This window comes from Eubalaena glacialis, chromosome 5 (genome assembly GCF_028564815.1).
Source record: "Eubalaena glacialis isolate mEubGla1 chromosome 5, mEubGla1.1.hap2.+ XY, whole genome shotgun sequence".
In the NCBI taxonomy this organism is placed as follows: domain Eukaryota; kingdom Metazoa; phylum Chordata; class Mammalia; order Artiodactyla; family Balaenidae; genus Eubalaena; species Eubalaena glacialis.
In genome coordinates, this window is record NC_083720.1 from 36,009,759 (window position 1) to 36,035,225 (window position 25,467).

Consider the following 25,467-nt stretch of genomic DNA (forward strand, 5'->3'; position numbering starts at 1 on the left):
TCAGCGCTCCAGCCGGTGCCCGGGAACTCGCGCAGGGGCGACCCCGGAGTTCTCCGCGGGCGACAGCCCTTAGCATCTCTTTTTCCGACTGTCTCATCCTTCCTGCCTGCTAGATTCGCAGACTCCTCGAAGAAAGTGCCTCCCTTCTCCCCATCACCTGCAGGTTCAAAGCATCCCTTAACCAGCAAGGGCTGTGGGTACCTTTCCTCGCTTTCGGGCGGGGCTGAGGTCCACTCAGCAGCAAAGCTACCGGGAAGCAGAGAAGAACTTCGAGGGAGACGGCCCGGGCGGACAGCGGGTGAGTCAGGGGAGCCGGGTTGCCGACCCATCGCTATGGTCTCGCTCCCCGCAGCCGCGAACTGGACGGACGGGGGAACAGCGGGTGCGGACGCCGGGAACCCGAGTGCCGCGCTCGAGGCTGGGGCAGCCGCGGGAGAGGCTGAGCCTGAGTGGCTGCAACTCCTCGTCCAAGCCGGCAATCTTTCCGCTTCCTCCTCCACGCTGGGACTGGCCGCGGCCTCCGCGGCGCCTTCGCAGTTCCGGGCCAACCTCACCAACCAGTTCGTGCAGCCGTCTTGGCGCATTGCGCTCTGGTCCCTAGCATACGGCGTGGTGGTGGCCGTGGCGGTCTTCGGGAATCTCATCGTCATCTGGATCATCCTGGCCCACAAGCGCATGCGGACCGTCACCAACTACTTCCTCGTGAACTTGGCTTTCTCCGACGCCTCCATGGCCGCCTTCAACACCTTGGTCAACTTCATCTATGCGCTTCACAGCGAGTGGTACTTCGGCGCCAACTACTGTCGCTTCCAGAACTTCTTTCCTATCACAGCGGTGTTCGCCAGCATCTACTCTATGACAGCCATTGCAGTGGACAGGTGAGGAGAAGACCGGGAGGAAGGAGGAGGAGGAGGGAGAGAGAGGGGCTGGGCGGTGGGATAAGGTTACAAAGGAAATGGTGACAAAATGGGTTTGATAAAAGGAAAGGGACCAGGAAAAAGTTCTTGAAGAAAGGCGGTCACTAACCCATTTGTAGTCCTCTAATGGCTGAACTGGTTTCTGCTTCTATGGCCTCCCCACTCCCACCCTAATCCCCTGATCCCCATTAAGGGCATCTAGAAGGACTGAAGAAGGTGAATGAGAGAGACGGGGGAAATCTGTCATTCCAAGTACGACAAACTCAGCTAGAAACGCTTAGTACTCCACATTTTCTCAGATGGCTTCAAGCAATTGCCACAAAAATTATGTTATCTGTAAAATGTACTTTTTGGCCTTCCTTCTGTCAGTCATTATTCTGTCAGAGAAATGAATGATAAGTTACCCTTCTCCTCCCTCTGGTTTGCTGGTCCTCATCACCACCCATCCCCTTCCCCATCCTTGCCCCAAGGTCAACACTGGTTTGGTCTCCCAGTCATGGAGGATCCATCAGAGGCAACAAGCTCCCTCCAAATGATTGCCGTCAGCTAGCAGTTTCCACAGTGTTTCAGGTAGATTTCACTTCCAGTAATCTGTGAAGGCCATGAGATGGGTAAACCCTGTGTCTGGAAGATGGCATCCAAATCATTCAGATGATGGGCAACAAAAAGCCCAAAGAATAAGTGGTTAAGAAATGAGGCACACCACTTTATAACTGTTGAAGATAATCTTTTAGAATGTCCCCCCATCTACAGCAGGGATTCTGAGATTCTCAACCAATTTTAAGAAGCTGGAGAGACCTCCAACAGTTTTCCTCATGTTCCAGTTTATGAAATTTCTGTGTGTATTTTCTTTCTCATATTGAACATTATGGACTATGCATACTGTGTTAACACAATGGTAAACCTCTACCTGTTACTGATAGTTACATTTTAATTCAATATTATGCTAAAAAACAAACACACCAGTTGATTTTAGTCTTCATTTTGTGATTGGCAGCTTGCAAGGGGGATGCATGGAGGCGGGGGGAGGGGACTGAAGTCACTTTAACTTCAAGTAACAATGTTCTCATCTGTGGAAAGAAAAAAACACTTTTTTTCTATATTAACAAACTTGTTCAAAATAAAATGAGGCTTAATATTAATTCTTACTACATTAAGCCACCATTATGAGAAAAAAATAAGAAAAAACTACTTTTTTTTCCATAAGTCCATCCTCTGTGTTTACTATTTTGAAATAGTGAGCACAGAGGTCTTGATGGCATAAAGCTTTAGAAACAATTTTCAAATGCCATGCCCGGGGGGGTAAATTGAAGGAGCAGTGGTTAGTTGCCACTAACTAGGATAAGTAAGCATAAAACCACATTTTAAAAGCCTCTGAAACTGCCAGTCTTCCTTTCCCCTTTATCTCTGATTTTCCACAAGTATCTCACCCCTTCATTTTTGTAGGGACAGAGGTGAGTACAAAGAAGAAATAAAATTAGCCCCAAGCTGGAGAACAAGTGAAATTGCCTCTAATCTTGCTCTACCAAGATAGAAAGGAATGTTTCTTTGGTTTGAGCATTTTTTTTTTAATACATCTTTTTTGGAGTATCATTGCTTTACAATGTTGTGTTAGTTTCTGCTGTACAACAAAGTGAATCAGCTGTATGTATGCATATACCACCATATCTCCTCCCTCTTGAGCCTCCCTCTGACCCTCCCTATCCCACCCCTCCAGGTCATCACAAAGCACGGAGCTGATCTCCCTGTGCTATGAGGCTGCTTCCCACTAGCTAGCTATTTTACATTTGGTAGTGTATATATGTCAATGCTACTCTCTCACGGCATCCCAGTCTCCCCTTCCCCCGCTGTGTCGTCAAGTCCATTCTCAACATCTGCATCTTTATTCCTGGCCTACCACTAGGTTCATCAGTACCATTTTAATAGATTCCATATATATGTGTTAGCATACGGTATTTGTTTTTCTCTTTATGACTTACTTCACTATGTATGACAGACTCTAGGTCCATCCACCTCACTACAAATAACTGGTTTGAGCATCTTTATTTTTTGTTTTTGTTTTATTTTTCTTTGTTCTGATCTGGAGGAGAGGCATTAGCATATCATGTTATAAAATTCTCACAATGTTATTGAAATGTTAATGGTACATTATGAAATTTGATGAAAATTTAGTGTGTGAATTTGGTATTTCAAGTCTGCGAGGGGAAAAAAGGTCATTTTCCCAATCACTTTCTGCCAATATTTATACAAAATCTGAAATGGTCTTGGAGTTATTTTAATTGATAATGTAATGCTATTTCATCACACTCACTGGTTTGAAATCAATGAATACTACTTATTCTTTCCTATTTCTTTACTAGAAAACATTATTCAATTACTAAAACTATTCAAAATTTAGGAGCGTACAATTTGCAACAAAATCTGAAGCATACTCAGTTCATATACTGAAAAACTTTTTTAAACTGTTAATTAAAAAATTAGTTTCCTGGGACTTCCCTGATGGTGCAGTGGTTGAGAATCCACCTGCCAAAGCAGGGGACATGGGTTTGATCCCTGGTCCGGAAAGATCCCACATGCCACGGAGCAACAAAGCCCGTGTGCCACAACTACTGAGCCTGCACTCTAGAGCCCCCGAGCCACAGCTGCTGAGCCCGCGAGCCACAACTACTGAAGCCCGCGTGCCTGGAGCCCGTGCTCCGCAACAAGAGAAGCCACCACAGTAAGAATCCCGCGCACCACAGCAAAGAGTAGCCCCGCTCGCCGCAGCTAGAGAAAGCCCGTGGGCAGCAATGAAGATCCAACGCAGCCAAAAATTAATTAATTAATTAATTAATTTAAAAAAAAAAGAATGAGCTTAAAAAATAGTTTCCTTTGAGCAACTGACAAAAAAGGATTACAAAAATAGAGATAATTTTTAGAATCAAAAGGTATACAGATATAACAGAATTCTCAATAGTTTACCAGTCCACAGAATCTTTCTGCATTGGTGTCTTATCAAACATGAACTGAAAATACTAGTCCTGTGGTATCTGCAGTAATTTTATTGATTCAAGTTGGCAAGGTTGACCCATCCTAGGAAGTTTAGGTGAGTCATGGTGCCTTTGGTTATGGTTGCATGGACTCCCTGCCCCGTATAGAACATAGTTAACAGTATATGCTCAAGAAATTATCTTTCCCTATATAATTCATGCTTTACTGAAATAGCCATAAAGTTATATAAACCCTAATTAGGTCTTAACTGATAAAGGAATACATCATTTAGATTGTGATACTAACACTTGATTATTGAATTGTGAGTGTTTTCTAATCCCATTTAATGCAAACTGAATTGTATCCTCCCAGCCTAAATGGAAAATGTACTGAACTCACTGTGTCCCCCTGCCTAAAATCAAAAAGATCTTCTGAGGTTTAAAACTACTTCAGCTTTGACTCAGGCACTTATGGCTTTCCTTCAGCTGCAGCAAAATGCTTGCAACCTCCTATGACCTCAGAAATCTTAGACCTGAAAGGATTGTATATGCTTCCTTAATGAACACCTGTATTTTACAAATGGAGAAACTCAAGCCAACAGTCACACATTGTGTTGAGTAAAGGCGTTATTTTCCTTTAAGTGTTTTGCACTCATTCTGCACTGGGAGAATTGCTTGATTTCTAATTCCACATTTTTTATGTACTATTGATAACTCTACTAAAGATTTGAATGTGCGTTCATAGGTTCTGATCTTAACCTGAAACACCCTGTCCTTTTGCTTTGTTAGAAATTCTTGCAAAATTATGTTTTTATAGGCCAAGAAATCACCTTTAAGTTCTACATAGTTCCTTTTTGCCTGTAAGGCTACTTCACCATACACACACACACACACATACACACACACAAACACACTGGAATTATTTGCCAATGAAGAGTCACTGTTTCTCTCCACCATCCTTCCCAAATTTGCCATTTTGAAATGTAACATTTAAACATAACATTTATCTAAAAGATGCTCAGCTTTTCCAAGATCATTCAGTAGAGCTTCAAACCACCGCAGTCCACTCCAGGACCTGTACTGTTCTTAACCTCTATACTCTCTTATAGCTCCTAAGGAGTTGTGGTGACTACAGGTTTAAATTAGAATTTAGCACTTGTTTATGCTATATGTCTTACATGTATATATAACACATCTTACATATATATTACCTATGTTTTAATTGAGAATGCAGATGTTAGAAAATTAATAGAACAGTTTATAATAGAAATATTATCTTTTTAAAAATTTATGGCATATCCCACTTGACATACAGGGATATTAGAAAATAGAAAATATTTTCTTCCATTTTCTCAGCACATTTTTGAAGTTAAGTTAGAAACTCTAGGAAGGTTTATTAACATATAGTAAGGGACAATTTCAGGGCATAGGGTCCAGTATTGATTAAAATATTTAAAGAATTTTTTAAGTGACAGTCACTGTTTTTTACCTGGAAACCTTAAGGAAGTAATTTAATATGTTTTATTTAATAATTTAAAAGCATTAACAAACACAGCAAAAAGTACTGTATATTCTTCAAACCCAGGGACACCTGACATAAATAATTAGTAAAATAAATATTTAATCTAACTGAAGTTATATTTTTAGCCAAATAGATAAAAATTTATCTTATATGCTATACTTTTAAAAATTTGCTTCTCATAAAGCTGTTATGCAAAGTATTCATAGAACCTCTATTTCTTTTGAAGCTTATTATGGACAGATAAAAATATATAGTCATGGGCTTCCCTGGTGGCGCAGTGGTTGAGAATCTGCCTGCCAATGCAGGGGATACGGGTTCGAGCCCTGGTCTGGGAAGATCCCACATGCCACGGAGCAACTGGGCCCGTGAGCCACAACTACTGAGCCTGCGCGTCTGGAGCCTGTGCTCCGCAACAAGAGAGGCCGCGATAGTGAGAGGCCCGCGCACCGCGATGAAGAGTGGCCCCCACTCGCCGCAACTAGAGAAAGGCCTCGCACAGAAACTAAGACCCAACACAGCAAAAATAAATAAATTAATTAATTAAAAAATATATATATATATATATATAGTCATAAAAAATCATAAGGCCTGAATGTGGTAACAAATTATCTAAATGTATTGTGGTAAATTTTACCATTGCTTTAAATAATATGGTTATAAATACTTAGGTAAATTTTTTTTAAAAACATCTTTATCAGTCTTTAATTCTAGTGCCTGAGCCAATCTCCTCATTCCCCTCTACTTTAGGGAGAGCCACTGCCCATGCAGTTATATTCTTTATTACAGTAAGACTTGACTCATTATTTAGCCCAGATGATAAACTGCATGAGCTTAGCCTAAGATAAACTGCTTTACATTTGCATTCTTTGCAAAATAGTAACTAAAACTATGCTTTTGAAAAGATTACTTTTAGAAAATTTTTTTATGAATATTTAGCTCTTTTTACAATTTGTAGTTCTTATTCAAGGATTTTAAAATATCCCATTTGCAGTCACTAAAATGACTGCTGTAGTGTGCTGTGAAAGTTCGATTAAAACTATCAAACAAATTCAAATTCAAGTGCAAATTCTTATAAAATTAATCCTGAGTACATAATGAAAGCAACAAATGTGTATTAATTGAATGAATGAAACATAAAATCATGACAAAGTAAGGTGAAATCAGAAGTGTCTCTTAGATAACTAGCAAGACTCCAGTTGATATCAATGTTACATTAACAACACTGGGAGAAAAAGGAGTTTATATCATATTTAACAGACACAGTATAAAAAATGCTGAATATATAACATATTCTTACACACTAATAAAAATATATACCTCTACTATAAAACGAACAAAAGTAACAAACAGAGAATTCACAAAAGAAGAAATAAAAGTGTCTAACAAACATTAAATTATGGATTGCTTATATTCTGTATCTCCATTTTTCACCTGTTATTTACTTCTCAAGACATTCAAATCTGAACTCTTTTCCCAACACTCTACCCAAAGAGCCTTATTGAGAAATTCAGTGAGCATTTAGTCCTCAACTTCCTTGACCTTTTAGTAGTGTTCCTCACAGGTGGCTATTGCCTCTTGGCTTATGACTGTCCTGATCACCTCCTACCCCCTCAGCCTCTCTTCCATGGCATTATTAATTCTCAATAATTAGAATTATTTCTAATTCTCTGCCTCTATGTAGTAATTAAATGCATAGGTTCCACAATACCAAATCCTGGACCTGATTTTGTCCTTACTTTATTCTCTATTTCTAAGTGATCTCATTCAAATCCACAGCTTCATTTTTCACTTTTGAATGAACAGTTTCCATTTTTTCTATTATCTAATTGGTTTTCTTTTGAATTATAGAAAACACATAACAATCCATACAATAAAGTGGACAAATATAAATGAATGAAAAATTAAAACTGGAAAAAATAGAAAGGGAGAAAATAAAAACAAGATGGGAGTGAAGTTATAACATGGACATTCAGGTCAAAGACTCCCAATCATTTATGAAAGTTAAGCTTCAAATATGTCTCTGAGCCTCTTAGTGAACACACAAAAAAGGAAATACAATTAGTAAATTTGTTTACACTGTCCGTAAAAACAATATATACACATTCCTTAAGGGCTTAGGAATTTCTGATATTTGAGTTTCAAGAAATTCTTTGTATGGGTAATTAAGAGGACAGTGTCTTTAACCACAGTGTGGCAAATGCAAAAGAAGATTTCCCATAGGTGTTTGCTTAGCATTCCTCTGAGTAGGCCAAAGACATATGCCAAAGCAGAACTCAGTGAATGATGTTCTCAGGGTAAAACCTGTATCTGAGCACAGTTTCCAGATGGTCTGGTTTGTTGCATTGAAAAAACTATGAAAAAGGATAAAATGTATTTCCTCCAAAAGTATTTTTTTTCACCTGAACTTGGGATATAGCTAGAGAATCAGATAATTCAAAGTTGTAACATACGGCAAAAGCTCTACAAATCATTCTCATTCCAGTCCCCAATCTCTGATCCTGATTCATCCTCTATACCAGTCTCTTATTTAAACTTATTTTCCCCTCATTCATTATAAGGATCATACATGCACAGTGAAAAAAATTAAAAATAGAAATATTAGAAAGTTAAATTTACCTGTAATTGTCCTACACCCCAAATATAGCCTATGATCTTCACGTTCACATTTCAACTCTCCCCTCATTTTTTGTGATATGTGTATCTCACATATTACATTATGTACATGCATAAATAAAGATACATTTTTTAATTACTAAAATAGTGCCACATTATCATGTCATTTTAAATTTACCATACAGGGTTATTAAAATTTATTGAACAAATTATAAATCTTGGACATTATATGTTATGAAGATATAGATGTTTATCTTACTCTATAACATTTTTACTTTAATTGATTAAATTACAGTAAGTACATGTAAGATAGAAATAATACATACATATGTTTTAAAACTCAAAAAGTAAATGGATCACCGGCTTAAAATCCTCTAAACCTTCTTTGAGCTCTGCTCATGTACCTGACGTTTCCACCTGGGTGTCTGAAAAGCTCCTCAAAGTCCTCCAAACCCATTATCTTACCTCCAAACCTTTTCCTCTTCCAGTGTTTCCCATTTCAATAAACAGTACAAGCATCCATTCAGTTGTTCAAATAGCTCCCAATCTATTACCTTCTTTCTGACTCTACCCCCACTTCCCTAGTCAAAGCTACTATCATATCTTTCCTGGACTACTAAAAACACCTCCTAATTGGTCTCCCCACATCCAATCTTAATCCATTAGTGTATATAAGAAGATGTTTCTGCACTCCTACTTAATGCTACAATGTTTTCCTATTGCTGTTATGAGAAGAAGAATATTCTTAATCCAGATAATAATACCTTGTATAGCCTGGTTCCTTGACCTGTCCAACTTCAACTCATACCATACCTCAACTTCCTAATCTTTGTTCTAGCCACTCTGATCCTCTTTCAAGTCCCTAAATGTGCGATGCTATCTTTTTGCCATAAAGCCTTTAAACACAGTTTTCCTTCTGTCTCAAATTCCCTTCTGCCCATTCCTCATTAGTTGAATGTACTCCTCATTTTGATAACAGCTTGAATCTCATTTCACAGGGAAATGTTCCACAAGCCTCCCCATTTAAATTAAATGTCACTTTGTAGATTCTCTTAGCACATGTTAGTCATAGCATTTTTATATGTTAAATTAAGAATACTTGATTAATAATTTCCTCTAATAAACTTATAAACATCATAAAGACAAGTTCTCTCTGTTCTTAGTCTTTATTGTATCCTTATGCGTATCATAGTGTTTTGCACATGGTAAGCACACAATCCAGATTCCTGAATAAAAGAATCATAAAAGTAATCAAATAAAAATTAAAGTGATGAGATATAACTTTTTTCCAATAAAATCGGCAGAGATTGCTAAGTTGTAGTAAACGTGGCATTTTAACACATGATTTTAGATTGAACCATATGTAATTGCCAGTTTTTATAGTTTAAAATGTCAATTAATATTTCATATGGTTTAATCTAACAGTTGGGTATATATTGTCAAAAATATTTCAGGGTGCAATTTTCCAACATGTTCAAAGATATTTTTCAAATCAAAATTCAAAGAACTGAAAACAACTAAAAAGCCCAACAAAAAGAAATGAATGATGAGGCATCTAAAAATGAAATTCTATGTAGAAATTTTAAAATTACATTTGAATATAACATCAGTTCTCTCAAGTCTCTAGGCACATGTATATAAATGTGCTAACATTAACATGCATATCCAAATTTTTTTAGTCCATAACCTTTGCTTATAAACCATTTCTTGCTAGTCTCCAATTATTTCAAAGAATCCCTAGGAAAGTCTGATGAGAGTTCATCAGTAGTCCTCCTTAGCACTTCCATTCTCCTCACCATACCCTGGCTAGAGAGAGAGAGAGAGAGAAAGAAAGAAACAGCAATGTCAACACTTTGGTACAGAACATAATAGTGTCTCTGGAAAAAGGCATGCCTTTCTCCAGTTGTTTTGGGCACACTGCATCCAAATCTGCAGAAGTCATAAATTACAAACTGCCCTCTGCCTGAAGTTTTTGTGATGTCTATTTATGTTCCAAACAGAATTTGGAGGAATTATCTTGTCCCTAATCTTTGCTCCATTAACAAATTCTTAAAGACCAGTGTTCCTTCATCTTCTGCTTGCAACTCTGTCTCCCTGGGGCTCAGCTCTAAACCACATGTCCAGGATGAGGAATTGTTTCCCTACTTCCCTATGCCTCATTGCTTTGAGAATAAACCATTCTTATTGAGGCTTGCTCACTGGTACGTTGGATAAATGGTGCAAAATATACAACTGGGGTTTGAAGCCCCACCACTTCATTAGACACAGTCAGAGTCTGAATCCCACTTTAGACTCAGCAGGATCTCTAACACATGATGAATTTTTAGACTATGGATTTAACAGTCTGATATAATTCTATATGTGCAATAAGATAGATATAGATTTGATTTTCTCTGAATGCTGAGATTTTGGGTAATTTTGTTTTCCTTTATACTTTTCCTTTTCTAATTATCTACAACAAAATGTACTTCTTTTACATGAAACAAAATACATTGCTAATTAATTAAAGTTCTGAAGATGGATGGTGGTGATGGTTGCACAATAATGTGAATGTACCACTGAACTGTACACTTAAAAATAGTTACAATGGTAAATTTTATGTTTGGTATATTTTATCACTATAAAAATTTTAAATATTAATTAAATAAATAAATACTGTTTAAGGACCTAATAATGACTCTGAGATACATGCTAAAGAGTTTGGATTCAAGGAGAGAACAACTTGATTAAACTTTGTATAGATTTTTAGTGATAGATGTTTTATGGCAACATTTTTAACACACTTCCTAGGCTAATTTAGAAATCATGAAGACATCTCCGGCAAAAGAGTACCGTTAACATTACAATGGATTATTTTGTAAACTGTGAAATCTTTTTCTTGGGAATTATGCAAAGATATCACACCTATGTGGAGTAATTTAGAAGACTGCCTAAAGATACAGGGATAAATTAGCTTAGTATTTCTATTATTTAGTCTGGTATATGACAAAAGTTTTTAAATATTTGCTTAAGAAGTCCCCTATTTTGAGTTTGTATTATCATCTATGATTTTTTTTTACCTTCAAATCTGCCCAAGTATCAAGGTTATTTAAATTTTTCTTTTACGCATACCTGTAAGTAAGGAAAATGTGTATCTGATTTTATCACTAAGCAACAAAGGGCTCAATTGTGTTCTGGAGCTGATTTATACTTGTTAGAGGGAATCAATTGTGCACATTTCTTCTCAACTCTGCATTTAGTGATGTTACTTTGGTAGCTTGAAATCATGGTAGGAGTATTTACACCATAGAAATTTGCAAATGCTAGAAGTCATGAGTTTTGTTTTGTTTCTGTGTTTTTTTTTCCTTAGAGTGCTTGTGGTTAAACATTTACCAACACACAAATCACTATATTTGTAGTCATTCACTCAATAGCTATTTCTTAAGTACCTTCTAAGTATTAACATTGTATAGATACGGGGCACACTGGAATAAACAAGACAAACATGTCCCATATCCTAATGAAACTGTAATTAATATCTTCACTTGAGTCCCTCAACTGTAGTCCAGAGTCCTAAATCCAATAATCTACTGAACTTCAACATCTGAAAGTTTAATAAGCATCTCAGAATTTACATGCTCCAAACTGAGTTCCTGATTTTCCTCTGAAACTTACTCCTCCTACAATCTTCTGAGGTCAAAAATCTGAACCTTAGGTCAGAACTTTTGGAAGTATTCTCACTCATCTCTTCTTTCATACTCTATGTCCAATCAATCAGAAAATCTAATCACTTTTACTTTCAAAATATATGTAGAATCTAATCACTCCTTAAGATGTCTATCGTTGCCTCCCTAGTCCAAGTCAATATCATTTCTCACCTAACTGGTTTCCCTACCCCTGCTTTTGTTTCCCTTTGGTTTGTTCTCAATGCAACAATCAGAGAGATCCTGTAATGAGTCAGATCATATATCCCCTCTACAAATCCTCCAATGGCACCTCAGTTCTCTCAGGGTAGAAATCAAAGTTCCTACAATGGTCTATAAGAATTTATAGTAGCTGGTCCTTTGTTACTCTCCAACCTTATCTCCTACTACTTACACTCCACCGCTCTGCTCCACCATCACTGGATTCCTCTGTTACATCAATATACTAAGTGTGTTTCCACCTCAGGATCTTACACTCTGTGTGAAACACTCTTACTCCAGACACATTGTTCATTACCTGTACTACTTCTGGACCCTGACTACTCTATTTGAAATTGCTTTAAATTTTTCTTTACCACATGTATCACCTTCTAAAATACTATATAATTAGCTCATCTGCAATGTTTATTGTTTTTTGTATGTCTGCCCTGGATTCTAAGTTCCATGAGGACAAGGCTAGACCTGTGTCTCAACTGAGTAAATGAAGAATAGATAGAGTCTATGGTAACTGGGAACACATAGCAGGGGAAAGCACATTTATAGTGTTAGAGCAGAAAAACTCAGAAATGTAGAAGCATTTTTAAAGTTCCTTATTTTATAGAAGTAAAGAAAATATCTCCTGGGGCTTCCCTGGTGGCACAGTGGTTGAGAATCTGCCTGCCAATGCAGGAGACATGGGTTCGAGCCCTGGTCTGGGAAGATCCCACATGCCGCGGAGCAACTGGGCCCGTGAGCCACAATTACTGAGCCTGCGGGTCTGGAGCCTGTGCTCCGCAACAAGAGAGGCCGTGATAGTGAGAGGCCCGCACACCGTGATGAAGAGTGGCCCCCGCTTGCCACAACTAGAGAAAGCCCTCGCACAGAAACGAAGACCCAACACAGCCATAAATAAATAAATAAATAAATAAATAAAATTAGAAAAAAAAAAAAGAAAACATCTCCTAATAAGTTGGCTATGAGTAGTTACTATTTAAATAAAAACAAAACATTTAAAATATTATATGCAACCTAATATGTGATTATCATATTAAACTGAATCATCTATAAAGAAAAAGATTAAGAGATTTTCAAATGAGCATAGGAAACAATTTTGAAGAAATTAAAAACACAAATTGAGTGTTTATGCTGAATAAGTACTATTAATCACAATTCAGAATTCTTAGATGAATAAACTTACTGAATTTAAAAGACGTCACGGTGCCATATGTATTGATTTTTATACCTTCAAATTAAATAAATATATGAAGGCTGTTTTCCCCATTAAGTTAACTACATGGTATAAAATAAATTCAAAACTCTTAAACTTACATCATGTTTTCATTAATTTAAAATGTTTTACTCCTAAAATAAAAATATTTTCAATATCTCTTCAACATTTTACATAAGCTAAATTTCATGTTGAAGGCTGTGGTATTTCACAAACAAACTAGTGTAATAATATTTTTTAAATAACAGATTACAATGCTTTCCTGTGTAAGAAATTACTGACAATCCCCATTTACCAGTCACAAAACCATTGCTGAGACTATCTTTAATGGACAAGAATGAAACAGGTCTCCTTAGAAATATATAAAAGGACACCATTTTAAAGTTTTAGCAGCTAAAAAAATAGAACACATATGCCAAAGAACACACACACACACAACCAATTCTATGCATGCACAATTCAATACATGCAATCCTTGCTTTGCACAAATTTCAGTTACCAAGATTATTTATTTATATAACACTAGTCCCCTCAACAGCATGGCTCAAGTTTTTCTTACCATGTCACATTAACTGTGAGTACTTGCATAAAGTAAAAAATTAGCTGCTAGCTCTTAAGCTCTCATGAATCACTCCACAAATAACAGATGCACTTCATAATCAGTGACCAATCATATTCCTATTTTTCAAAATCTGTTACTGATTGGTCACTGATTATCTTAGTCAGTTCATGCACAGACAGCAAAGCACATAGTTGCATTGCCTCATTGTCTTTCAATGATAAACTCAAATGACACCTTAGAAAAATGGCTAATCAAGAGAAGGACTTGCCAACAAAGAGGAAGAAATAAAAAGTGATAACACTGAAAGTGAAATTCAAAACCAATATAGGTGAAGATGAAGAAGAATAGCTGAATAAGGGAATGTTGACAGTCACTTTACAAGAGACTCTAAATATGCAGCCAGAGGAAATTAGTGAAGGTGAATTTATCAACATGAATGAGGAAAATGATAGTGACAAATGATGAAGATGTCCCAGAGGAAGAGAATTGGCAAAAATCTTCATATGAAAAAAAAAACAAACTCTCAGATACTTCACCACTTTCAAAGTTCAAGGATAAAATGTTGGAAGCTGATTCAAACTCACAAAGGAGTACAACACTCTTCCAAGGTATAGAAAACATGTTGGCTCTGCATATGTTATACGAAAGAATAAAGTAAACACTATTGAAACTACTCATGATACCTTTATATTTTTTTCTAAGACTTTACTTTTAGAGTAATTTTTGGTTAACAGCAAAATTGAGGGAAGGTACAGAGATTTCCTATATATCCTCTGCCCCCCACACATGCATAGCCTCCCTGTTAGCAACATCTCCCAGCAGAGTGGTACATTTTTTACCACTGATGAACCTAACTGACTCATCATAATCACCCAAAGTCCATAGTTTACATTAGGCTTCACTCTTGGTGTTGTACATTCGATGCATTTAGGCAAATGTGTAATGACATGTAACCATCATTATTGTCTCCTCCAGAGTATTTTCACTCCCCTGAAAATTCTCTGTGCTTTGCCTATTCAACCCTATTCCCTTGAACCCCTAGCAAATACTGATCTTTTTATTGTGTCCATAGTTTTGTCTTTTCCATAATCACATAGTTAGAATCAAACAATATGTAGCCTTTTCAGATTGACTTCTTTCACTTAGTAATATGGATTTAAGATTTGTTGATGTTTTTTCATGGCTTGATACCAGATTTCTTTTTAGCAGTGAATAATATTTCATCATCTGATGTATTGGGTTGGCCAAAAGGTTCGTTTGGTTAGTGAATACGTTGTTCAATAAAGTTATTCGTGAAAATGAAAAATGTGCCTTTTAGTTTTACTTAAAACCGAACGAACTTTTTGGCCAAACCAATACCATAGTTTATTCATTCATCTAATGAAGGACATCCTGGTAGCTTTCAAGTTTTTGGTAATTATGAATGAAGCTGCAGTAAACATCCATGTGCAGGGTTTTGTTTGTTTTTTGTTGTTGTTGTTTTGGTTTTTTGGTTTTTTGTGGGTTTTTGTTTTGTTTGTTTTGTTTTGTGGACATGAATCTTCAACTCTATTTGGTAAATACCAAGGAGCACAACTGTTGCTGGATCATATGGTAATAGTATGTTTAGTTTTTTAAGAAGCAGCCAAACTGTCTTCCAAAGTGGCTGAACCATTTTGCATTCCCACTAGCAATGTATGAGAGTTTCTGTTGCTTCACATCCTTTCCAGCATCTGGTATTATGGATTTTCACCATTCTATAGGTGTGTAGTGGTATCTCATTGTTGTTTTAATTTGCATTTACCTGGTGATGTATGATGTGGAGCATCTTTTTGTATGCTTATTTACTATCTGCATATCATCTTTGTTGAGGTGTCTGTTAAGGTTTTTGGAACCTTTTGGGAAACTTATGCATATGTTAAATCTTTTGTAGTTGTCCCACAGTCCTTGGATATTCTCTTCCGTTTTTTCCAGTCTTTGTTTTCTTTGCTTTTCAGTTTTTATGGATTCTACTTATATATACTCTAGCTGAGAGGTTCTTTCTTCAGCCATGCTCAGTCTACTAATAAACCCATCAAAGGCATTCTTCATTTCTGTTGCAGTGTTTTTCAACTCTAGCACTTCTTTTGGTTCTTTCTTTCTTAGGATTTCCATCTCTCTGCTTACATTGCCCAGCTATTCTTATATGCTGTCTGCTTTATCGGTTAGAGCCCTTAGGATATTAATCCAGTTGTTTTAAATTCCCAGTATGATAATTCCAACATCCCTTCTATGCCTGGTTCTGATGCTTGCCTCATCTCTTCAGGTTTTGTTTTGTTTTGTTTTTTGTCTTTTGATAGCTGGACATGATGTTCTGGGTAAAAGGAACTGCTCTAAATAGACCGTTAGTAATGCGGTGGTGAAGTATGGAGGAAGGGGAAGCATTCTAGAGTCCTATAATTAGGTCTCAGTCATTTAGTAAGCCTATGCCTCTGTTCTGTGAACTTCACAAGTGTTTCTCGTTTTTTTCTCTCCCTTTATCTTTTTTAAAATTTTTATTGGAGTAAAGTTGATTTACAATGTTGTGTTAGTTTCTGCTGTACAGCAAAGTGAATCAGTTATACATATACATATATCCACTCTTTTTTAGATTCTTTTCCTATATAGGTCATTACAGAGTATTGAGTAGAGTTCCCTCTGCTATACAGTAGGTCCTTATTAGTTATCTGTTTTACATATAGTATAGTGTATATCAATCCCAATCTCCCAATTTATCCCTCCCCTGCTCTTTCCCCCGTGATAACCATAAGTTTGTTTTTTACTTCTTCTTAACAAGGACTGCCCTCAGAGGAAACTAGTTGGCCAGAGTTTAATCTGCTGGGTTATTATCGGAGCCTAACTGTCCTGAGGGGAGGATATACTCCAGTCCAGCTGCATCAGCCTTGCACTTGGGTGAAGGGAAATAGCCAACTCTAACCTACTCTAGACATCTGTCCCATCTAAAGGGAGAGAAACATCTGTGTTAAGAAGAATAGTCTTTGATGTGTTTAAAAATAGTCCTTTTCCCCTTCATCCTGCTAGAAGCATGAGGGGGTGCTTCTCTGATATATACAGTGGGATCATGGTCCGGTTCCTGGAAGTAACTCACAGTATTGTGAGGGGCCTCTGCTATATTTCCAAAATGTGTATTTAATAATCTGACGGGAAAATGTAACATTCTATAAAGCAGGACAAAATTATTCTTCCACAATTTTACTTTGTAGAAAGATCTAAATGTTCATATGCTTCCTCATTACTCTTTTATTCTGTTGTTGATTTACTTGTAGAAACCTGGACAATCATTCTGCCTTTGCTGTAACCTGTTCCATACAACTCATCCTGAACTTCATTACCTTTGCGTAGTAATTTCCATTCATCTTCTATTTGGATATGTTTAATTTGTTAATTTTTCCATTTGCTAATTTTTAGGGGAGAACATTCTAAAGGGTTCATTCAGTAAAAACAAAAAAAAATGAAAAACTACAAGCAACATATACAACGTTTCAAAATAAATGGAAAGAATTGTTGAAATAATGGATGCTCCTCTATAATTACATCACATTTGTTATGTTCAAATCTTTTTTTATCTTTACTAGTTGTTGTTGTTGTTGTTTTGTCTTCTTCTATCAGTTATTGAGAAAAGTGTGATAGTCCAACTATGATTGGGAATGTATTTCTCATTTTAGTTTTGTCCATTTTGCTTTGTATATCTTGAAGCAATTATTTATACAAATCTAGGACTGTTATGCCTTCCTATGAATTTATCCCTTTTATCATTATGAAATGTCCCTCTTTACATTTAGTAACACCTCATGCCTTAAAGCCTAATTTTTGTGATGTTTTTTGAATTTTATTTTTATACAGCGGGTTCTTATTAGTTATCTATTTTATACATATTAGTATATATATGTCCATCCCAATCTCCCAATTCATCCCACCACCCACCACCAGCTTTCCACCCTTGGTGTCCATATGTTTGTTCTCTACATCTGTGTCTCTATTTCTGCCTTGCAAACCAGTTCATCTGTACCATTTTTCTAGATTCCACATATATGCGTTAATATACAATATTTGTTTTTCTCTTTCTGACTTACTTCACTCTGTATGACAGTCTCTAGCCAATCTTTTCTTTGGTTAGTGTTTACATGGTAACCCCTTTCACACAAACATTTTAACACCAAGAATGTCTAATATGATTAGAAGTCACAAATTTGATCCCATGATGTGTGGAAATGTAAATTTTAATTACATAACTTTATTTAATTTTTAAATTAACATGTACTAAAATTGACTTTAATTGATGTACAGATTTAGGATTTTTAATGCATGAATCTATTCATGCAACAGTCACCACCATCAGGACACAAAACAATTTCATTACTGGAAACAAACTCCCTCATGCTATACCTTTGTATTCATACCCTCTCTCTGCCCTAAAACCTGGGAAGCACTGATTTGTCTTTCTCCACTGTAGTCTGGTCTTTTTGGGAAAATATCATATTGATATAATCATATAATATGTGAACTTTGAGACTGGTTATTTTCACTCACCATAACATCTCTGAGATCTAAGTTGTTGAATGTATCAAAAGTTTGCTCATTTTTTATTGCTGAGGGTATTCTTTGTATGGAGGCACCAAAGTTTATTTGTTCATCCACCCTTTGCAGTATATTTGGGTTGTTTCTAGTTTTGAACAATTATGATCTATTCATAGATCATAAACATCCATTAAAGATTTCTGTGTGAAAACAAGTTTTCATTTCTCTAGAGTAAATAAGTAGGAGTGGGATTGCTGGGTCATTTGGTAAATGTATATTTAACTTTATAAGAAATTGTGGAACTGTTTTCCACAGTGGCTATACCATGTTGTATTCATACCAACAGTGTATGAATGTTCTACTTGTTCCAGATCTTCATCAGCAATTGGTATTGTCAGTATTTTTGTTTTAATTTTAGCCATTTTAATGTGTATCTTGATGTGCTTTTAATTCACATTTCATTAATGGATATTTATATTAGACAAGTTTCATGTGCTTATTTGTCATTAATGCATCTTCTTTGATGAAGTGCCTATTCAAGCCATTTGCCCATTTTTAAATTGGATTGTTTGTTTTCTTACTATTAAGATTTTATTTTTAACAGCTTTATTGAGTTATAATTTACATACCATAAAATATACTAATTTTAGGTATATGATTTAATGATTTTTAGTAAGTTTTTAGTTACGTAACCATCAACACAATATAATTTTAGAACATTTCCATTACCTCAAAAAGAAACCTCACTTCCAATTTTGTAGTCACTCCCCATTCTACGCACAGCCCTAGACAACCACTAAGCTATTTTCTCCTGTTACAGATTTGACTTTTCTGGAATTTGATATAAATGGAATCATTTTATATCACATATAGTCTTTTGCATAGACTTCAAATTGTTTTCTGTTTTTAATTGGGTTATATGTCTTCTTATTAAATAATGAGAGTTATTGTGTATTTTGAACACAAGTCCTTTACTGGACATATTACTTGCAAATATTTCCTCCTTGTCTGTGGTTTGTCATTTTATTTTCTTCATTTCATATTTGAAAAACAAAAATTTTTAATTTTCATGAAGTACACCATATTTTTCTCTTTTATTGTTTGTGCTTTTGTAGTCAGTTCTAAAAAATCATTAGCTATCCCAAGGTTGTGAAAATTCATTTCTATGTTTTTTTTCTGATAGTTTTATAGTTTTAGATCTCATATTTATATGTGATACATTTGGAGATTATTTTTATGTGTGGTGTGAGATAACAGTATAATTTATCTTTTTGTATGTGGATATCTAATTGTCCTAGCACTGTTTGTTGAAAAAATACAATTTACTCCCATTAAGTTGCCTTGGCACATTGTCAAAAATCAATTGAACATAAATGTAAGTGTTTATTTCCGGACTCTTGATATTTTTGCTTCACTGATCTACATGTCTATTCTTATGCCAGTACTACACTGTCTTGATTACTGTAGCCCTGTAATAAATTTTGAAATATGGAAAGTATAAGTCCTTCAACTTTGTTTTTATTATTCAAATTTTTTGACTATTCTAGAAGGTCTGTACTTCCAAATTATTTTTAAGATCAGTTTTTTAAATTCTGGAATTAGAATAGGAAGTTTTATAAGGAATTGTTGAATTTTTCAGTCAATTTGGAAAGCATTGTCAGCTTAACAATATTGAGTCTTCCAATCCATGAACATGGACTGTCTCTCCATTTATTGAGGTCTTCTTTAATTTGTTTCAACAATGCATTGTAGTTTTCAATGTATGTCTCCATTCTTTTATTAAATTTCTTCCTATATTTATTAAATTATTCTTTTTGGTGCTACTGAATAGACTTTTTTGAAGTTCATTTTCAGATTGTTCATAACTAGTATATAGAAATACAATTCATTGAACTTGTATTCTGTGACCTTGCTGAACTTATGAATTCTAATGGGTTTGGGGTTTTGAGGATTCCTTAGGAAGATCATTTCATCTGCTAATAAAAACAGTATTACTTCTGTCAGTAATAAAGACAGTATTCCTGTTGAATCTGGATGCCTCTTATTTCTTTTCTTTCTTTCTTTTCTTTGTAGTTGTTATTGTTGCTGTTGTTTGCTGTTTTTTTCATATCTGATTTTTCTCTTTAATTATATTTTCATGATATCTTATTAAGGTAATTTGAGCACAAATTATTCAATGATAGAAAATGACAGAAAAACAATTTTAAAAATCACCTCCATTCATTCATTAATTTAGTCATACAATAAATATGTATCAGGTGCCAAGTACGTGCAGTCATTATCCTAGACGCTATGAATATATTTATTATCTAAGTATATATCCAAGAATATATTATTATCCCAGTTTAGAGGTTATCTATACCTTCTTTCTTCCATTTGCACAGTTAAATAAGCATTTACATCATCACAACTTAAATACCTGAAGATTGGGTACTCCTTCTGCTTGATGGACAACATCATCTTTCTGAGTTTAAGGATAACAGAGTGGAACTGCCACAGGCCACTTCAAAAAGGAGTTTAATCTGGTATAGGCCATATTAAACAAAATTGAAGGAAATTAATTCCTAGTGCACCCAAAGAACTTACAGAGTCTCCAAGTATAACATTGAACATTTCTATTTAATCATTGAACCACTGAGCACTAGTTGCCTTGACTGACGTTACATAGAGGACCATAGTACTCTCCATACAAGAAATTCTTCTAAAAGGAGAGATCTGAAAGAGAAATAACCTATAATGCACTACCCTGATGGAACAGTTTCTGTTGAAAGGTTATAACAATATCAAAAGAAGTTTGTTTTTTTTTTAATCCTTAGATCAGAATTTTGGCGTGAACTTATTTTTCTTTCTACTCTGATCACAACTAGCTAAGAACCACATTAAATAAGTTATCTTTGTTTATTTTTATCTCGAGCTTACCACAACAACTTTTTTTAAATTCTCAAGTGTTAATTTCATTTTATTCAATATAGTTTTAGAGTGATTTAGGTTGAGTGTCTACTGTGCCTGATATTACCTAAGTCTCCTTGAATACATTGTGTTATGTAATGTCATTTTAACCTCATAATCATACTCTATACCATGTTTATTATTCCCCTTTAGCAAAGTTAAGAAAACTATTCCTTTTAAAAATTGTGTACACACTGAAGTTTTTATTTGTAAACAATTATTCACCCATCCATCTGTCCAAATATTCAACAACTATTTGCAGTCACTATTCAACAATGATTTTGACTACTATAGATACTTTGTTAGGTGCTACAGAACACAGAGAAGAATAAATCATATCTCCAATGAGCTAAAATCATTATGAGCATAATGCTGTTGCAGCACTGAGGAGGTAAAGACTAACTCTGCACAGAGAGAGGGGAAGAATCTACAGTGATCAGTCTGTAATCTGAGTGGAAATTAAAGGATGGTTAGAAGTTTTCCAGTCATAGAACTTTAGAATAACATATGAAGCACAAGAAAAATCACTTCAGCAAGGAAACTAGCATGTGAAAAACATGAAATTATTATCTGAGCTGGATAATTTCCATTTTTCAGTTCATATCTACTCACTATCTATTCCACTCTTTTTTTCTGCCCCTGCCCACCAGGCTGACTACTTCTGTAGACTGACTGTATCAATAGGGTCCCTCACTCTTGGGTCTCTTCTTGGCTTTTCCTAATGGGAGACCTCTGGAGGGGATGGGAGGAAGAAGAGTGCCTTTGGGATATATCTACCACTCTTGCCTTTCAGGATTGCTGCAAATTGGCTAAGTCTCCAGCTGTATACATATCTCTTACCAAGTGCTCCTTCCTAAGGCTTCATCTCCTCACTTCAGATTATAGGATCCTGAATTTACAGACTAAAGCAGTGTCTACTGTGGCCAGAAGAAAACTGGAAAACAGTAAAATCTATATTATTTCAGGCAAATATTACTTAATATAATCAAGTAAACATCTGAAGACTGCACTCTGTCTTTATACCAAAAATTTTAAATGTATATAAGCATGTAAAGATCCAGAAACAGAGCTTAATAAAAATGCTACCAAAAGGAAAAATTATACCATATACCATGAACAATTACAAAATGGAAAGGCTTACTTACTGAGAGTAGTAAAATTATGTCAAAAAATTCTGTTTTGCAAAAGACATCATCTTTTTGATGAAAAAGACCCCTTCAACTATGTCAGGAAAAGAAGTACATGGTAAAGGAAATTGGTCCTGTATTAGAGTGAAAAGGAAAACTAATAAAAGATGGCATTGTAATGTGAGCTTCTGATGGATATTTCTGAGAATTTCTTCCTCTATGAAAGACAACAAAAAGTGACTTTAAAACTTGTTTAGGTGATATGCTAATTGGAAGAGTAAAGAATCCAATCTTAGCTATTCTTTGTGAAACAGTCAGACTAAGGAGACTCTAACGTATTTGAGAATCTATTTGGTGGGGAAGAATGGTAATGAGAAGCTCAGACAAACACCTAGGAAAATCTAGTGTGATCATATCAAAGATATATATTTCTTTAAAGGAAGAATAAAGTACTGACAATCATTTGAGTGAGATTGTATCCTGGGTTTGATCATTTCTTCTCAAGGTCCAGAGGGTATTTATTTGACCCTAAGGATCCATTTTCTTCACGCCTACTGTTGAGCAAATTATTATTCCAGGAGAGAGCCACAGAATAGGAAATGTTGATGCCACAGTGAATTCCTAATCACCAATTTCAAATTGGTCTTCAGCAGTGCCTGGAAGTTCTACCTACCTCTTTGGTCAACTGGCTCTCCCTTTCTACAATATTTCAACATTTCTTTATTTTCCTCAATCATTAATGTAATTCAATCTCCAGTGGTAATACTCTATTCCAAGCAGCAATCATCTCTCACCCAAACCAAAACAATAATGAGGTAACTTATCATCTCCCTCCTTCAATCCATTCTCCAGACTAAAATCTGATTACTCTCCCCTCCTGATTGAATCACCTCAATTACTTTCCAGAGGACAAAATTCTATAACCTGAACTACAACTTTGTCTCAAATCACTTTCCCCCTTCACTTTCAGCATTTCAATTACATTAGCCCTTAGTTCCTCAAGTGCACAATGCACCCACCCTTACCCATCAAATTGGTTTCCTAGGGCTACTGTAACAAACTAGCACAAACTGAGTAACAACAGAAATTTATGTCTCACATTTCTAGAAGCTAGAAGTCTGAAATCAAGGTGTTGGCAAGGGCCATGCTCCCTCTGAAACCTATGAGGAAATTCTGCCTTGCCCCTTCCTAACTTCTCGTGGATTGCTGGCAGTCTTTGGCATTCCTTGACTTGCAGATACACCACTCAATCCTCCATCTTCATGTGGCAATCTCTGTGTGGTTCTCTGTTTCCAAAGTTCTCCTTTACACCTTATATTGAATTAGGGTCCATCATAATGACCTCATTTTAACTTGATTACTTATATAAAACTCTATTTCCACATAAGGTCACCTTCTGTGATATTGGGTGTTAGGACTTCAATGTACCTTTTTTAGGGGGACACAATTCAACCCATAAAAACCCACCATTAACACAGGAGTTTTTCACATCTTGTTTGTTCCCCCAGAAATCTTTGCAACCCTCACCCTTCTGCTACCTAGCCTAGTCACCCTTTCAAGTTTCAACCCAGAATGCTTTTCTTAGGGAAGACTGATTCACAATCTAAATGTTTTCCCCAGTAAATGCACTCACACAGCCATAAACATTGCCTTTGTAACACTTATTATATTTGTAATTTTATGTTTATTGGTGAGATTATTTGATTAGTATCTATCTACTTCACTAGACTGTGAGTTCTGTGAAGGTCATTTTTTCTCATTGCTGTATTACTACAGTATCTGGGATACTACAGTAGACATCCAAGAAATGTTGGCTGAATGAATGAATAACAGATCAGACCAGAAATGACAAAAATGTCAGCTTGAAGTTTCAAAATTTCTACTTTCACTAAAGTGTTAGTTACTGAGAACATAAATTGACTGTTTCCATACAATTCAAATAAAACAATATTCTACCTGTCAGGAAAGAATTTCTCTAACATTAAACTAATTGACAAAAAAATCAATAAGAAATTTGCAGTTTATTTTGAATTGTCCATGCTGTAGTAGCTGTACAAGACTCTAAACCTGCTCACGTCACTCAACTTCTCATTACAGTCCCAAAAAATCAGCTGTCTAAATATTCAAATAGCATTCATAAATTTCCAGGCAAGCAAAAAAGCAAAGATTATGATAAGATTGAGGAATAGTCAGTTCAGTACAACAAAATTTATTGATAAGTACTGTGTCTGACTCTGGAAACACCATAAACAACAGTTCAATGTAATGAGAGAAATGCTATGGTGATCTATAGTCCATAGCAATGGGAACAGAAATGACCAATCACAATTATTGCCTTTATATATTTGACTTTCGTCTTTAATATTGCACATAAATGCTTTTGAATTTAGAGACAAGATGCGACTTCTGATTCTCTTCAAGGCATCTACCTTATATATTTTTCTTTTTCTTCCACAATTCCTTACACGAATGATTATATTCAAAGCCATAATCTGTACCTACGTATACTTTGAGGATTGGCAGAACTGGTTTAGAATTCCAATTCTTAACATTTGGGACATTTTTAAACAATTTACTTAATCTTTAAGCCTCAGTTTTCTTTTCTGTAAAATAGAGATAATATTAGTTGATTTATTGAATTTTTCTGGATACTAAATGTATATATATGTATATATATTGTGTGCAATAAGTTGTCTAGTCATGCTTAGCAATCAATATATGTTGCTATTATTATCTTTACCAACATAAGCATGACAGGTGAATTTTAAACAGTTTTCAGTTTCAAACATGTGTATTTTATTTTCTTTGTATGGTTCACTTTATTTCCCTAAACCAAGGTACCATTTTATGATTATTTTTTTCATATCTAACATTCGCTTTTGCCTAATAGCTGTCATACATAATAAATTAAGAGTACTTCCTTTAAGTAAATTGCAACTAAAGTTAATATTATGAATAGTAGGTAGATAAGTTCCAATATATCTACTGAAGATCTAATTCTGCCTAATAGTTACAAAAGCAAAGAGCAGTAAGCAAATTAATGAATTATCCTTATTTTGAAATAGTTACATTCATAAGATTAAATGTTTTTGGTTTAAGTAATACTCATTCTTTGATAAAAATATTACCTTTGAAAATTTTTCATAAATAAAAATATATTTGA

General features: G+C 35.3%; 1 protein-coding gene across 1 annotated transcript in view; it reads left to right on the forward strand.

Annotated features, from left to right (window-relative positions):
* The first annotated feature begins 333 nt into the window (after nt 1-333).
* The window catches only part of TACR3 (tachykinin receptor 3), a 68,280-nt gene continuing 43,146 nt past the window's right edge, over nt 334-25,467 (forward strand). The window contains exon 1 of the mRNA XM_061191198.1: nt 334-878. Within this exon, the coding sequence (XP_061047181.1) occupies nt 334-878 (545 nt within the window). The remainder of the gene's footprint in view (nt 879-25,467) is intronic.